Source organism: Rhipicephalus microplus, chromosome 6 (genome assembly GCF_043290135.1).
Source record: "Rhipicephalus microplus isolate Deutch F79 chromosome 6, USDA_Rmic, whole genome shotgun sequence".
NCBI lineage: Eukaryota > Metazoa > Arthropoda > Arachnida > Ixodida > Ixodidae > Rhipicephalus > Rhipicephalus microplus.
In genome coordinates, this window is record NC_134705.1 from 137366230 (window position 1) to 137382976 (window position 16747).

Genomic DNA, 16747 nt, shown 5'->3' on the forward strand with positions numbered 1-16747 from the left:
CAAAGACAACCCCATCTAGCAGCCTAGGAATGAAACACTGCCCAGCTGCACAGCGTGTACGTTTCCATACGTATCAATCAGGTATGCCCTGAACCAGTTTTGCAGGCCCAATGGTGAAGCAGCAACAATTTATTGCGCTCCAGACGAATGGCACAAACTTCGTCTTTCGTATTTATTATCTTGAGCTTGTTACAACGTACCGGGCTGCCAGACGCAACAAAGTCGGACCATTCTTCTCGGCGGAAATTTGATGTCGTACTTTAATACCGGTACAGCCACCTGTAAACGTTTCATTTGAGCTCAGTAGCATTACATAGAAAGCAAATGAAATATCAGCAAAATCCAGAATCTGGAGTGTTTTGCACCGAAACACATTCTTCATAGGTGTTCTCAAGGATTGTTATAAAACCTCGAACAACAACCATTTCGCAGCTGTTCAGCTGCACACATTCATTGTGCGGAAAGAGAGAAGGCCAATGGGCGTTTTTAAAGAAACACTATTTGACGTCTTTGCTCCGGGTGGTCTCCTTTTTCAAGAAAACCGTAAGCTTTTCTGTGTTAGCATTCATATTGCGGAATGAAAATAGTAGTGATATAATTGTCAAGCTCTTTCAGTACTTCAAGACAGCAGAAAACATTTGTTCCCGATATATAGACACATGCGTAAGTGCCATTAATACAGGGGTTATAAAACATACAGAAATATGCAATTGACGCATCCATTGAAATCGGTATGATGGCCATACGGAAACTCTTCAAAGCGCATTTGTCTTGGCTGCCCTTATGACGTGCCTAAAATGCCAGAAAAAGACCCCCGGTTCAACAGAAAATACAGACATCACCAGGGTAAGGTCTATTTTCTTTTCTTTCATTTACAGTCATGTTGGCATAAAGCCGAAAAGAAGTGCTGTGGAACGTGCATGTGCATACTCATGGTTCCCTGGTGGCTGTAAGCGGCCTTACTTCTAACAAGGTAAGACTGAGTATTACGATGAGACGAGCGGTGCATGATTAGTTATAAGATGAACAAAATCACATACTTTTGCGTTAGCACTGTTTTATGCTACATCCAGAAGTAAACTGCCAAATTTTCATTGTTTTATGTTCGGAAAGCGGTGTCTCGTCTCAGACCTACTCTTTCAACTCAATTCAAAGCCCAGAGTTTTGTGTATTTATATTTGATATTGGAGACTTAAAAGAAGTGTGTTGCCACTCTTCGCCGCGGCACACTTAGCAGCGTTATTGAAATGACATTCTACGTATTAGGTAAAGTAACCCCAGACAGTGGCACACTCCTTAGAGATTCGTCACCATGCTGCTATTTGCCAACTCTGTATTCGTTTACCTTTTGTGCCCTTCGTCATCTCAAACGTAGATGAATACATATGCTATTGTAGTAGTCATAATAAGGGCATAATAAGTGCGATAAATACCTATCGTACTCCGCGTGCAGTATGCTGTAGTAAGGAGGGTGTCTGTGCTACAGGAAAATATTGTCAGTGTACACTAAGGGAGCTGAGCAAGCGAGACGGAGCGTGGTATAACAGTCCCAGGAGCACAGCTTAAGCGTCTTCTTCTGTAGTCAGCATCATTAACCAGACCCCTTCAAATAACTTCTCTTAGCCCTGGCAGTATTTTCTAGACTGTTACTGCGCCTTGCGAAGGTGGCAAACCAAGCAGCCAATAATATACAGCGCATGAAGAAGATTTATAAAAACAATGGTAACTGTATTCATCATGACAGGTCTGTATACTGACGCCTTAGCAGCTAAATAGAAATATAATCAGATGGCTGTTATATACGGTAAACCCACAATCAGTACATGAAGTGGTCGCTGTAAGCTAGTACAATAAGCCGTAACGGAACATTTCAGTGTCCACACACACAAAAAAGCGTGAAGACCTAGTGAAATAGACAACGGAAACATGCGGTGAGTTCGTATCACAATTTTGTATTTGTTTTTTGACCGTTCAGCTTTTTTTCCTTTACTTCAAAATAAATAGAGCAGCCCTCATTCAGACAAAAAAAAGAACTTTATTTTTGTTCCTGAGAAGACGAGTGCCTCTGTCGAACAGTACCGTCTGCGGGCACCAGCCATGAACGTGCCGGGAGGTTTGGGCTCTCGGTGTCTTGGCGGACTCTCTGGACAGCTCTAAGCTGCTGGTCTTTTGCGAAGCTGGTGATGAGCCGGAGCCGGTCTTCCTTCTCAAAGAGATACCCCAAATCTCTAACGACTTGCATGGGTACTTAGGTGGCCAAAACGTGGACAGCGTGGATGTGTTCTTTCTATGAATTTTGATAATATAAACGGAGATGGATACGTGTTCGTCAGTAACATTAGCAGGGTGATTGCCGGCGGCGTGTTTAGGTGTGGGTGTGGAAGTGGAAACTGCCGACGCCCCAGTAGATGGTTCTTTTGCCACTTCCCTCCCTCGGCCTCCGAGTGCCCACTTCCGGCGTGGTGGGTGAGACGTCGCGTTTGGGAGTTCGCAAGTTTATTGGCGTTAGGGATAGTTTCATAAGCATCACTGCCTATGTGAAAAGGAAATGAAGTAGATGTTTTTTTTTTGCCTCTCCGAAATTCAGCAGGGAGAACGCAAACACATATTTTACACAATACCAAGCCTTTTATAGATGCTCTAGTGGCGGCTCACGAGTACGTGAAAATAGTAGGATGGTCAGCAGTGCTCATGGCGATTGCCACTGCCACCTGTCCGGCCTTGTAGGCATCCTCGTTTTTAAGCGTAATTGATATCAACAGCTCCCCCCGTGGTGACGTAGCTGCTGGCAACGATATCCTCAATTGTAGCCACTGTGATAAAAAGGGCTCTGGTTCTCATTTTGATTTGATTTGATTGATTCATGGGGTTTAACGTCCCAAAACTACCATATGATTATAAGAGACGCCATAGTGGAGGGCTCCAGATATTTCGACCACCTGGGGTTCTTTAACGTGCACCCAAATCTCAGCACATGGGCCTACAACATTTCCGCCTCCATTGGAAATGCAGCCGCCGCAGCCGGGAGTCGATCCCGCAACCTGCGGGTCAGCAGCCGAGTACCTTAGCCACTAGACCACTGTGGCGGGGGTCCTCGTTTTGCGTCTGCTGTAATTGTACCAGGGGGGGGGTGTATTTGTCTAGGTATCTGGGATGCAGAATGTATTTTCCTGACTGATGGGGAGCGCGCACACCCTCTGTCTTGTTATGGTATGACGTATGCCAATACGGGCTAGTAAACTGCATGTCTCCCAGCTTACATGGAAGCCAGTCCTGCCACTGATTGATTGATTGATATGTGGGGTTTAACGTCCCAAAACCACCATATGATTATTAAAGACGCCGTAGTGGAGAGCTCCGGAAATTTAGACCACCTGGGGCTCTTTAACGTGCACCCAAATCTGAGTACACGGGCCTAGAACGTTTCCGCCTCCATCGGAAATGCAGCCGCCGCAGTCCTGCCGCTTGTGACACCTGTTGGGCGTCTAGTATTTCTACAAAAGTGTTGTTGACACCCAGTGCTAATAAACTTTCTGTACTGGTGCATGTAGTAGACCGAACACCTGTTTGATAATCTTGCGAATTATTTATTCTTATCTGCCTCGGTCACTTGTGCTCCACCTGTGGGTCAGAGAGATGTAGTTGTTGTGGTTCATTAAATAGGCGTGCAAAAGTTGAAGTCTTTCCTCAGATAACAGCCCTCGTTTGTTGGCCACCCTTGCGAGCAATTTTGTCATGAAATCAGCTTTGGGTGCGATGCGTTCAAAAGTGTAGGCGTTACTGCCATACTCCTCCAGGAACATACGGAGGATTCTAACTCTTCGTACGGTGGGAATAAAGGAGCCGTTCACTGTGGTTATTGAGATATCTTGAAAACTTTCTTTCTCTGCACCGATTGTTGGCTGCTAAATGAGCAGTTTTAAGTTTTTGGCGAATGAGCAAAGTCCTGCTTTGTGAGAAAAATTTTTAACAACCGTGATTGCTGTTTGTAATTGCTCAAAAAATGTAGTGTCTCCGCATCCTCAGGGCTCATACAATGCCCTGCTTGACCATTTACTTCTCCACCCAAATCGTACTCGGCTGGGATGAAGCAGAAAGCAGTCGGAATCGTGGTTTCGCTGGATGCTACTTAGCCTACATTGCCAAAATCACAGTCACGTAGATCAGCGATGGTCGATACCCACAAGACCACCATGGACGCAACGGACAGAGTTTGGCCTCCGTTGCCGAATTCACAGCGCACCTCCGCATTGCTAAAAAACAAACCCATCCTAATAGTTCTTCAATCACTGCTCGATGCACTTCACACTTGAAGTGTTCGTCGGCAGGCTGAAGTCACCACACACTGAGGTCAAACAGCAGGTGTGGGACGTCCTACGTCCAGTGCCTGCAGGCCTTTAGTAGGCACCATGAACCGACGACCTACTGTGGAAGAGAATACGCCTTAAGTCCTGTGTCCACTACTATTGACGCGCAGAAGTCTGGTGTAATCTCACCTTTTTATGTTCTCTTTTTTTCTATCTCTCTTTTTTCATCTATCTCTTTTCATCCCTGAATTCTCTTCCCCTGGTGTAAGATAGCAAAGCGGATTATCGCCTGGTTGACTCTCTCACCTTTCCTTTCTCAAGCCCCTCTTCGATCTGCCCGTCTCTCTACACGTTTTGTTCTCTGCAGAGGCGAATGCATTTTGACAATCAATGAAGGCAGAGAGTGATGCTGTAAGGAAAGGATGCCATTCTTGCGAACTCCTGAGGTGAAGAACTTGCATGCATGCAAGGAGACAACTAAGTCTATGAGAATCAACTGTAGCGTTCTTAAAAATTTCAAGCCATCTTATATTCAGATCAGGCTGGTTTAGAGCCTTGTGCTGCAACACACGCGAAGGACTGCAAAAATGGTCGCTTTTTGAGACGAATGGAAGTCATATTCGGATGGGTAGAAACCTAGCTGCGTATAACCAGAGAACCTATGATGAGTTCTCACAACAGATATTTATTATGCGTTTGTCTTCATTGAACGATACACTGATTGCAAGTGAATCACAATATCTTTTCTTCCAGTTTTATGACAAAAATGGAGTCATATGGACGCTGGAGACAACGGAGCCTACTACCATAAGATGCAAGTTTGATGTAGTGAATAAATCAACGCATCATGGTGTCCGTCTTATGAGACAATATTACTGGATTGGGAGCAGGTATTACTTTTAAACTTTATTTCTCTTGTGCCGTGTACTAATATACTTTCAAAACAGGACGAACTTCTACCTAGATGGAACGTTCATCAGTAAACCGGTTCTTAAGAACACGTACAACGCAATGAGGATCACCGAGAAAGGTGTTGTGCTAAGCAGAATTTTAGATAGAAACAATTTAGTCGGCATATCGTGCTATCTTATGACGAATAAAATATTTTGCCTAATATATATGAGGATGATATATTATGGTAGGGGACTGGACAGCTGCGAAAATGAGCTCTAATAGGTAACCATGCAATACGATAGAAGAACACGTTGTGCTGGTGTTTCACTTTCCACACCGGCCTCTTTGCACAACTCACCTATATCCCCGACCCAAAATATGACTTACTCTAAGAATAGCACACTTTTCACTGTTCTGCACTGATGAAAGTGCCACGGCTGCTTAAGATATGTCTGTAGGTTTAGAACACAATGATACTACGTTGTACAATTGTTTACACAAGACTAATCAAATAGAAATAGTCTTGAATTGCTGCGTTTATATATTTGCAAGAAAATGCACTGTTTTCAAGAATGGTAGCATCAAACAAAATAATCAACATGTTTCTCAGGTAGACAGCACGTTTCTTCCTTTAGAAATAACCTTATTTGGTGGCATCCAACTTAAGCAATGCTATACACCTTAATACCCGCCGTATTGGTGCCGACGCCGCATTGGTGCCGGAAAAATTTAGACCATCTCGCGTGTTTCACGTGCATCTAAACGTGGTAGATATTAATGCAGGGTGAAAACTGTTGGCTGACATCGATATTCATTTACACAAAAGCCGACGAACCACAGTACTCAAAGTCGACTTGGTACAGATCTTGGGCATAACTGTCAAGTCCACTGTGTCTAACGGATTGACCATAAGGAAGCTCCCAACGAAGACAGACAACGCATTACGTCTCCCCCGAAGTGTTGCCAATCGCCACCCCAGCTGCAAGGGAAGACAATCTCCTCCACATTGTGAATGCATTTGTCTTATGCGACTTCCTTTGCGTTGCGGCACTGCACAAGACAGATGGCAGAAAGGGACAATCTAAACACGCTGCTCCAGGAGATCTCTAAGCGTTCCATTAGTATAACGATTTTACCAAGACCAACCACCTCCTTCAACTTGGCGTCCACAGCACCCTTGAAGATATTGCGGAGACCCAGGAAAGAGCGCAACACGTGAAACTTTTCACAATGAGAGTTGGCAGACATATTTTAAAGGTGTTTAGCCCCACACCTACCGTCAAGGGGGCTCGTAAGTGTCAGCTACCCGCGCAGATACGCGACCTCATTAACATGGCTTCGTCGAGTATGGTTGTGGCAAGTGCCACAACTATACTCAGGCAAATGTATTGTGAAAAGCACGAGGCCAGTTTCGCTGATACGGTGGCCTACCATGGCCGACCTACCTTTTCTGTGTCTGTTGCAGATAAGAGGAGGCAGCTCCGAAATTTCGCGCCTATACGAACTGGGCACCCAGTCATAACAGAGCAGATGCATCGCATTCACACCTAATGATATCAACAATTAGATACAACGACTCTGGATTGATGTAAAGTACATACGAGTGTGAAGTAATCCGTGAACAGTCCCAGAGCCCACCGCAGATTCCCACCGGACAGGTTCTCTAACATGGTTCTCTAACTGTTCTCTAACATGGTTCCCCACACATCACATCTGTGCGCCCTCACCGTCTGTGCGAACACCGGACTCAACCTTGACTAGACTTCGGACGGAAGGGACGTTCCTGCTACCAATAAAATGACGAAGCACTATTAGCTAAGTACTCTCCTCCTCACACGCAATTGAAATTTACTTCAGGCGCTTAGATTTAAATTGCTCCAGGTGGAGACGTACCTGAATCTTTGTACACTAAATGAAAAATGCCAGGAGAACTATCTGAATGACGCGTCACCCGCATGTGAGGAGAAGTCCACAGCTTTGCAGGCACCCCGAATCAAGCCCAGTGTCCTCCTCCATGGTCAAGTGTGAGGCGGCGATCCACAGCCCGCTCCTGGCCGACCAGCTTTGGGCTGTCGAGCAGGCCCACGAAGCGGCCGAAAGGCTTGGCCTGGCGGTTCTGACGTGGAAGTTGCCACTGCGCGCTAAAGGGCGTCCCGCAGGATCTCTATAACGTTATTTTAATCAATTAATCTGTCAATAGGTCTATCTATCCATCTATCTTTCTTTCTATATATCTATTTATCTATCTATCTAACTGTCTATCTATCTATCTATCTATCTATCTATCTATCTATCTATCTATCTATCTATCTATCTAAATGCAGTAGACGGGCCACAAGAATGTCACATTGATCAAACAATGAGAGCGCCATAGAGAGGTTCGACGAATTTTAGGTCATCTCGCGAGCATCGTGACCACTTTGCCACCGCCCCTACGCTTAGCCATCACTAAGATCTTGCGTCATTGCAATTCTGCGTACATATGTTTTGCGCGTATACGACTACCACGTCCCGCTTGTGAATTCATTTACTTTTGGCATCCGTGACTTATGACACTCGGGTGATGCGTTATTTACATACAGGCTGTAGGAAAACATATTTAAGGTGGTGTTTTTAAAATTTTGAAGATAAATCGATGAAGCACCTGCTCAGTCATAATAAGAAAAATGCACCCAAAAATAATCTGAAAAGCAATTGGTAAAAAATCACTCATCTCTCTTCAAGCAATCTGAGGGTAATGATTCAGGCTAAAAATGGGCCAGCCATCCAATTAAGATCTTTTCTTGGTGGTGATTTATGCGCTCTTCGTAGGACATGAAAAACTCGCGATTCATGTAAAATATGTCCTAGCAGTTGGCGTTTGCCATAGCTATTTTGAAAGCGAGCCTTTTGCAGTTTTTGTGGAGCTCAATGACATAAACCAACAAGCCACATTCGTGAGTTAAGACTGCTACACGCTGCTGACTTGCAATGTGGTAGCTAGATAAAATCTTACGTGTGTGCCCTATAGAATATGCAGATTTATTCAGTTTTATTTTCTTCATTCTCGCGCGTGACATATATGTTGTTGTTGTTGTTTCCCTGTGCAAATAGCTCGTACCCAAAGGAGGGGATTGGCCGATTATAAGGTGAATTCGCCCTATACTTTCAGCATTGCGTCTTTCTTACAAAACTTTTGTAACTTAATTTTAATTTTAAATGCCGATATCAAGTTTGAAGAAAAAAAATGAAAAAAAAACAGTGACACCGTAATTTAGCAAGAAGATAGTTTAGTCGCAGTGATGTATTCCTGAATGGCGAATAAAACATCCCTGTGGCTGAAACCCAGTGTAGAGGCTCCAAAAAAAAGAAGATGAGGTTGTGATAATTGCTAGCCCAGTCTTTGAAGAGATGGTGCTAGTATGCTTTGTCTGAATAAATCGAAACGGCGACAATGTATTAAAAAATGACTGATCGTTTCCTCTTGATTACAGTAAAGGCACATAGGGAAATTCAATATACCTGACCTATGCAAGTGAAAATTGAGGGAGGTAACGCGGCAACGAAATTTTGTGATGACAACTTCCATCATCCTTGAATTAGACAGTTCACTGCGCCAGGGAAATAACAACTGTTTGTACTCTGAAGAAGCCGTCTGTGCAGGGTCTGATAAATTTTGCCTGATTTCAAGTGTGCGAAATCGCGCCACCGTAATGTATACTGTATGAGGGAAAAAAGGAATAATTGGGGTCGAAAGCGATGCCTTCACAAGATATCTGGCCAGCGCAAGCTTCGTCTTCAGCGCTATTCTTCACACGACATAATAACGCAAGCTCGGTCGCTTTCTTCAGTTTATGTAAAGTATGCGACTTTCATTTACGCAGAAAAGAACTCAGCGAATATGTCTTTTGATATATCAATGAAAGTTAACGAACATATTCACAAGGGACCACAAAACTTCAGCGAGCAATTTTTTTCCGATTACAATAATACCAAATCGTCTCTGTCATTCTGGCAATTTTCGTAGTGCGCAGACTGCGCCCTAACATTTAAATAAAGCTCCAGTCCCGAGTGTAGAAGCCAAAAAAGCGATGCTTGGTGCCCACCCTACACCAAAATACTTTGAAGTTTTTCTACTTCCTGTTTGGCATTGCTTCTCAGCTGCTTTCAGCGTCGCATGATTTTGAAAAAAATGAAAAGAACGTTGCCTAGAGTGTTGAACCATGGAGGAAAAGTATCTCAGTAACGCATATCAATTTATTCAACAGGAGGCGCACCTGATGGTAAGAGAAGCAAGTAAAAATAGCATCGGTACTTTATTCAGTCAAGCCCATCTTCACCACCGCCCATAAGTGACGTTCGGGTGACGACGACCTCCTCAGTTTAGACCTGTATTAGTTGATAAAACTTGATGAGTGCCAACGTAAAACGTTATTCGTGACTGCACCAGTTCTTGGGGCTACTCCACAGGTCAGCGAGAATCTATGTTTTGATATTCGGACTTTCTAGCGTAACAGATCGATGCTCAGCAAAAACAGTCCAATATTTTATTGATTGATATGTGGGGTTTAACGTCCCAAAACCACCATATGATTATGAGAGACGCCGTAGTGAAGGGCGCCGGAAATTTTGACCACCTGGGCTTCTTTACCGTGCACTCAAATCTGAGCACATGGGCCTACAACATTTCCGCCTGCATAGCGAAAACAGCCCAATATGCACTAAACCAGGACCCGAATCAGGGCTTGGAAAGGATGAATCAAGATTTAAACACCGCAATTCCGGAGTACAGCAACAAAACGCCTCTTTGTCGTCCTGCGAGTTGCCTCTAAATAGCCATGTGATGGAGCTACTGGTATTTACCAGCGACAGTAGGGGGGAAATGATATCAGTGAGCATCAATATAATGTTACCGCTTCGAATTGTACAGTACCGAATCTATGTGATATGAAGCAAAACGAAATTGCCACTGTAGACCGGGGGGGGGGGGGCGAATTTCCTAAGATTTCTATTTGGTACGTGTTTTTGACACTCTCTGGTCACCAAGCTTCACAGACTATACACCTAGCATTACGTTTGGCTAAACACTGTTTTACTAGTAATATTAACGTAACATGATTGCTTCACACGGGGAGCACTCAACGTATTAGTTATTGCCCTGTAGAAAGGCAATGTGTTCGATGCCTAGGCAGGCTCATGCTCCAGACCAACAGCCTAATGATATACCGAAGGTAAATACAAGATTTTTTTCCTCCGATAAAGATCCATTTGGTTTCTTTTCGACCGCATAATAAACAATTTCTCGCGCACTAACGTAGGATTGTTTTTCTAAATATTGCTGGATATCAAAGTTTTTTGTAAAAATTTTGTATTGAAGTACCACATCAACGGTAATGTTTCAAGATACAAAGATCAGCTTTGTTGGCAGTAGAAAGAATTCATTTTACGGTGAAACCATGCTGTACGGTACTAGGCCGTATGTCTCTCAGTGTATTTGTCCTCATATTTTGAACCCTAAAGTACATATTATCATGAAATCAATAAATATATAGGTAAACCATATATTAAATAAACATTGATAGGCAAAACAATAGGAATTATTGGCCGCAAAAAGTTTGTGATTTTCACCAAGTGCCTTGTTCTAGAAAGAGAAAAAGATTTTGAACCATAAAGAAATGTCTTGTTCTAAATTTTTCTATCATAATAAGGATTGAATATTTGCTAGTTACTAAGTCGTGTGCGCTGATTGACGTGCACTAGTGGGCTTTGTCATAATTCTTTGTTACCTAATGCTATGGGCACGGCGATACCAGCTCCAGTTTGCGCTCGCTTTTCTAACAACTGATTGGTCATGCTGTTGTTCAGAAGTTAGTCAGTGCCTGGACAGTTGAAAATTATAATGTGTTTACATATTAGCTGCCACCACAATACAGCTACGCAAAATTCAGTCATATGAAACTGAGCTTCAAAATTAGGCCAAACTGTTAGAACGCTTATATTGATAGCAAATACCAAGAGTAATCATGCTATTTTGTTTTTTTTTACCCTTTATTTCATACTATCAGGTGTAAAATGGTAGCCATCGCCAAGTAAAGGTGACAACGGCTTATTCATTTATTTCCTACTTCAATAACATTAAGCAATAATGAATCTCTAATAACTCCATTGTCGTGGTTAGACTTTCACTTTTCTGTTGCAGAGTCAGTTTTCAAATCGATCGAGCAGCTACTGTTCGCGTACCAAGACTATGCGTGTGGAATCTTCAAAGTAACCTTGCTCCACCCTGATCAAAGTACGTACAATATAAATAATATTTCAATGATTAGTATAAAGGTACAGTTACCGTAATTGACCCCTCAAAAAGAAATATGAGGACAGAAGGGTGATAAATCTACCGGAATCTAACGCAGTGCCCTTATGCTTTCATTGAAATAAATATTTTTCTCGTTCATGCAGTAGTGGGGCCTAATTCAAACACGGTCCTTCAAACAACTTTTCGTTCTCTCTCTGCGTATCCTAGACAGTCACGTAAGCATGTTTTCCAGACTCCACGCTCGCAGAAAGTAACCTACCAGGCGACGTTTCAATTAAATTGTTTGCAGAGAGTATACATGCGAACACACATCACCTAACAGTCATTCAATACACGTAACATACTGAGTCTTTATTAGGGTGTGCATTGTAGCAGATGGCTTATAGGGCTTATACATGCTGTACAGGTACCGTGTTTATGTCCCTCGTGAAATAACATGAAAAATCACACTTATGGGTAGAATTATCTTTCATACGTAGGTACCACTGTTGCTGCAGGAGTCAGATTTGGGTGCACGTTAAAGAACCCCAGGTGGTCAAAATTTCCGGAGCCCTCCACTACGGCGTCTCTCATAATCATATGGTGGTTTTGGGACGTTAAACCCCACAAATCAATCAATCAATTGTTGCTGCAAGAGTGGGGTCGGACAGTTTCGCATTTAACACCCACGTTTTGTCAAGAAAAAAATTGGCACTGGCGAAAGTACAATCCAGATTTCTGAGTGCTAAAGCCACTTCACTTTTGCGCTGCCCATGCGTTTATTTTCTGTATTTTGTGTGCTTCTTTTGTATATCAATTGAATGTAAGCCTATCTTTACCCTGTGATTCGTCGTACCAGCGCATTCATGATATACTCAGTCACGGTGGCATAAATGATAGGTGTACCGACTGAGTCAGTGCTCGTGACCTATTCCCTAAGGCGATGTGCTTTAATTTGAGTAAGAAATGATACAGCCAACGCGGATTTACTGTGCGCCCTAGTTGACGCAAAGTGTATTCTATAATGATGTCGTGCATGCCAGCGTTCCCGTCTACAGGTTCTTTCAACAATCTACAAAAATAAGTCAAACTAGACTTACGACAACCGCTCTAAGTTTCTCGGTTCACAGGGTTGACAGAACCACCAATATGACAAAAACAGTGTAGTTGAAGCATTCTGCTGAAATATCAAATTATTTACCATAAGCTATTTATTTCACATTCCGGGACACCAGCAAAATATGCGAATTGTTTTATAGCTGAGTTCTTAAACTTGTGATAATATTCAACAGACGTTTGCTCCGTCAACACATCTATTTTATTGATGAACAGGTCAATTCTGTATCTTATTTTCATAGGAGCAGTGTAGAAGCGGCAATCAGTGTTATCCTGCCACTACGTTTGTCATGCGAGTATGGCAACATCCCTTGTTTAGGTAGCCCTAAGCACGCTCTCCATCACTCTATCACTTCGCGTGTAGCACCACCATCGCATGCAATAGATGATTGTTGTTTCACACGTAAAACAGCCGGTAATAATAGTTCCTCCATCGTGATGTCGCAAACGAGTTTGCGAGCAGCATGCAGACAGTGGTTAGAAGCATTTAAACTACAACAAACTCCGCCATATTTTAGTTTTATGACACTGCGCGCGCATTGCGACAACTAATATGGAAGCTGCTGAGAGCCGCATCCTTATATGGACACAGCCGTGGTCACTGTCTTATGAAGGTAACGACGCGAGCAGCGCTGCGTCGTCTATGTTTCCTTGTAAGGCTGCTTTCACTCCTCTACGTTGAACATTCATGGCGCTTCGCACTTTGTGCGATGATCTTATTTATGGTGCAAATGACACCTGAAAACGGTTTACCATGGTGTCCAAACGCAATTTCGTTGAACATTTCAAGTACTTCATTCATGCCATTCGGCGGACGGAAAATGGATATATGTGCTCGTTCTGCGCAATGCGGAGGCCCCATGGCTAACGACAGGTTTTGTAAACCTTTCTAGGAGCACAATCACCAGAGGGAGGACAGTGAGTACCTAACAACGCCGCACGAAGCACGGATATTTTTCTCCACGGCTCGGTACCAGACCCACGGAGGTGCAATGGCGCCGCTGCTCATGACTAGGCCAGCTACACTGCACAACACGTAACCATAGCAAAGCCGCCACTGTGCCTACTGAGGCTGCCATGACGCCATTTTTCGACACTTATCACGTAGCGCACCGGATGGACATGCCCGCTCCCCTCGGCCCTTCCTCCGTGCTCTCACCCATTGCCTTCGCTTCAACTTGGCAGGTCACTTGCTTTTTCATCGAGCGGTAATGGAACTAGGTTACCGACCCACGATCAGGCACTTCACGGTTAGAGCGCACATCCGTACAGAAAAGGTTATTTCTTTAGCGTGTCTGTACGATCATCGCCTAAGTAAAACTGCAGCTATAAATGTGCTGGACACAAGATAAAACTGTGCGTTGGAAATGCTTGGTAAACTTCAGGTTCACCATCGGCGTTCTGTTATCTACGAAGTACACCTTGCGCATTCAGTTTCTTTTTTTTTTCTATGTGCCGCCAGTGCTCCCAGTGCACGGGCAGGCACTATACAGCGTGGCCAGTCTCTTTTAGTGCGCTGTGAGACGCTGGGCAACAGTGTACGGTTTTCTCAGTGTCTTTCAGATCACTATAGGTGGCATTGTCCACGCTTTACTGTCTGTCATCGTCTATTCCTAACACACTGTAACACACTGGGACACATTGTATAGCGTTTTCAGCGAAACACACAGCAATGGGGGCACTGCAGGCGCTTCTTTTTTTTTTTCGTTGGAGAGATGCATATCGTGGCGTGCATTCACACCTAATTATGCGTATGCTAGGGGAATAAAGATAAAATTGACAATTTGGGCCTCCCGTGGGGAGGGCAAGGGAGAAGATGATAGGAAGGCGTGAAGAATTGCGGAAACAGGGAGCAGCATGGCAGGATGGTAGCTTGTCATCGCATGGGAGAACACAAAGGCGTTTGTCTGTTGGGCGGCAAGGCCTACAGGAGCCGCAAACTTGTGGAAGTCTCGCAGGGCAGGCATATTTGACGATTTCAGGAAATTGCAAGTTCTCCCCACTTATCCAACGCAGATTAGTACAGTGATTGGAGTTCACAATCAAGTTTCGTTCTGGGGTCTGAACAGGACCGGAGTTATTTGTATGCAGTGACGTTTCTTCGTTGCCACATGTTTCGCATCCAGGGGATGAGCAGCAACGCGTAGAATACGTGCGTACCACAGGAGACGCGGTGTTAAGTGCCAGGATGATTTGCTGTTAGACCGTTCGGAATTCGATCACCATAACGGTGACATAATGTTGCCACATACCCTTTGGTAGCGCTATGGTATAACTGCTAATATTCACAGTAGCTCTCATTCGAGATGTTTACATATATGTACGTTCTCATTGCAGTGGATTACCTTGAGCTCCGGGTGAAAGAATCTATTCTGTCTGAGCCAAAACGACGTTGCATCGAAAAGTTCGTGGAGCATTCGAAAGGAGCAAAAATTACGCCGCTATATAGCAGTGCTTGCCGAACAAAACTCAAGCTGTGAGAAAACGCCACAGATCTACAAGGTCGAGTACACCAAGTCAATGTCAACGCAGTCGTCTGCAACAATATCATTTTGGCACGTAGCTTTCATGTGGTTGTTGATTTAGTGTGTACCGAAGTAAATAAGTGTATTTTAAATGTAAAAAAGAAATGCTCGGCCCTCATGACGTTGATTCTCCAATTCAATATTTCATCCCTAAGAATAACGATTCCACTTGATCTGTTTAGTGTTTCTTTTTTGTCGGGTCCTTTTATTATTTTAGAGCAGTTTTTCTTGCATAGAATAAGCCAACTATATAGGTACCGTCAAGACTCAAGGCTCTGAGTGTAGTCCCTCATAAATATTTAACCACATGGCCATCGCCATGACAAACTTGTTTTTGAGAAGAAAGTTATAGGTAAAAATGTCACAAGCTTTTCTATAGAGTGGTCCACCCACTTCTTAGATTGCATTACAACATTAGTGGACGTCTCTTTTGTTTCAATAGCAACAGTATGCACATTCCTGCTGGTGCAACGCCATGCCGCATATGTATAGGTTAGTAGTTAAAGCTGAATCTCAAAGAAAACGCAATTTTACACATTACCTTGTCTAACGAGGACATTTCCATTAATCGACCGCTACCATACACTCCGGTGTGCTGGCGAACTTGTATTAACGAAGCTTTCATGACGCTGAACACGTTCTAACTAAGTTTTTTTTTTACAAACGTATACATAAAACACGCAATATTTCGAGAACTTAGATACAGGCACGTTTTCCTTCGAGCATACGCTGTAACGCTTGCCGCCCTATTCATTACATTATCTTCATGCTAACGCGGTAGCAGGCACACCAATGTAGCGCCTTTACATACCATTAAGCTTGACTAATACGTTATCTTATGGCTTCTCCTGCCAGCTCGCACAATCACGTTGTTTATTCTGTGTGTTTCTGCGTAACTGTATCTTGGCACAACTTGGCGTGACTGCCCGTGCCGCTGGAATGGCGCCGGCATTGCAGGCTCTACTTTACAGCTACGTGATAGGTTTTATGTTCAAGCCCCTCTTGTGAACTTTTCGCTCCCCCTGGCGTGACTTGGCGTAAATAAAATGCAAGGTAAATTTTCACGTATTCCTGCTGTCGACGTTTCAACAATGAAGCTGTTTCAGCAACAGATTGTAATAATAAGATTATCGGAGGTTGAACATCCTCGAACCACGATATGAATATGAAAGACGCTGTAGTGGAGGGCTTTATACTTTTTAACCACCTGCTGTTTTTACATGCATAGGCTTAAGACAGAACACGAGCTTTGTATTAAATTGCCTTCATCGATATGCGACCGCCCCTGCCGGGATCGAGCCCACAACGTTCAGATCATCAACCGAACAGAGCCACTGTTCCACCGAGGCCGACAACCATGGGTCAGGCCATTTGGTGTGTGCTGAAATGCTTCGGTGTGCGATGACGTCACCATGCGCCACCAGCAACATGTTTCAGGAAGAAAATTTGCTATCAGAGAAGTGTGGAGAATGACTACATCAAACGAAATAAAATTTCTGACCAGTTAGAATTTGAACCCGAGTACGCACGGCCCAAATGCGAGCGTCCTGAAGGCCCAGCTATCCAAGGCTTTTAGCACGCTTTCGACCGTATGCTGCGTTCGCCACGGTGGTCGGCTTCTATCCCGAAGGTCG

At 43.8% G+C, this 16747-nt stretch overlaps 1 protein-coding gene across 1 annotated transcript; it reads left to right on the plus strand.

Moving 5' to 3' along the window:
- The first annotated feature begins 508 nt into the window (after positions 1-508).
- Positions 509-16181, plus strand: LOC119168440 (uncharacterized). The gene is made up of 5 exons (XM_075866664.1): positions 509-846; positions 5061-5197; positions 5255-5337; positions 11380-11472; positions 14926-16181. The coding sequence occupies exons 1-5, from the start codon at positions 784-786 to the stop codon at positions 15066-15068; spliced, it is 519 nt and encodes a 172-aa protein (XP_075722779.1). The 5' UTR covers positions 509-783; the 3' UTR covers positions 15069-16181.
- Positions 16182-16747: the final 566 nt, after the last annotated feature.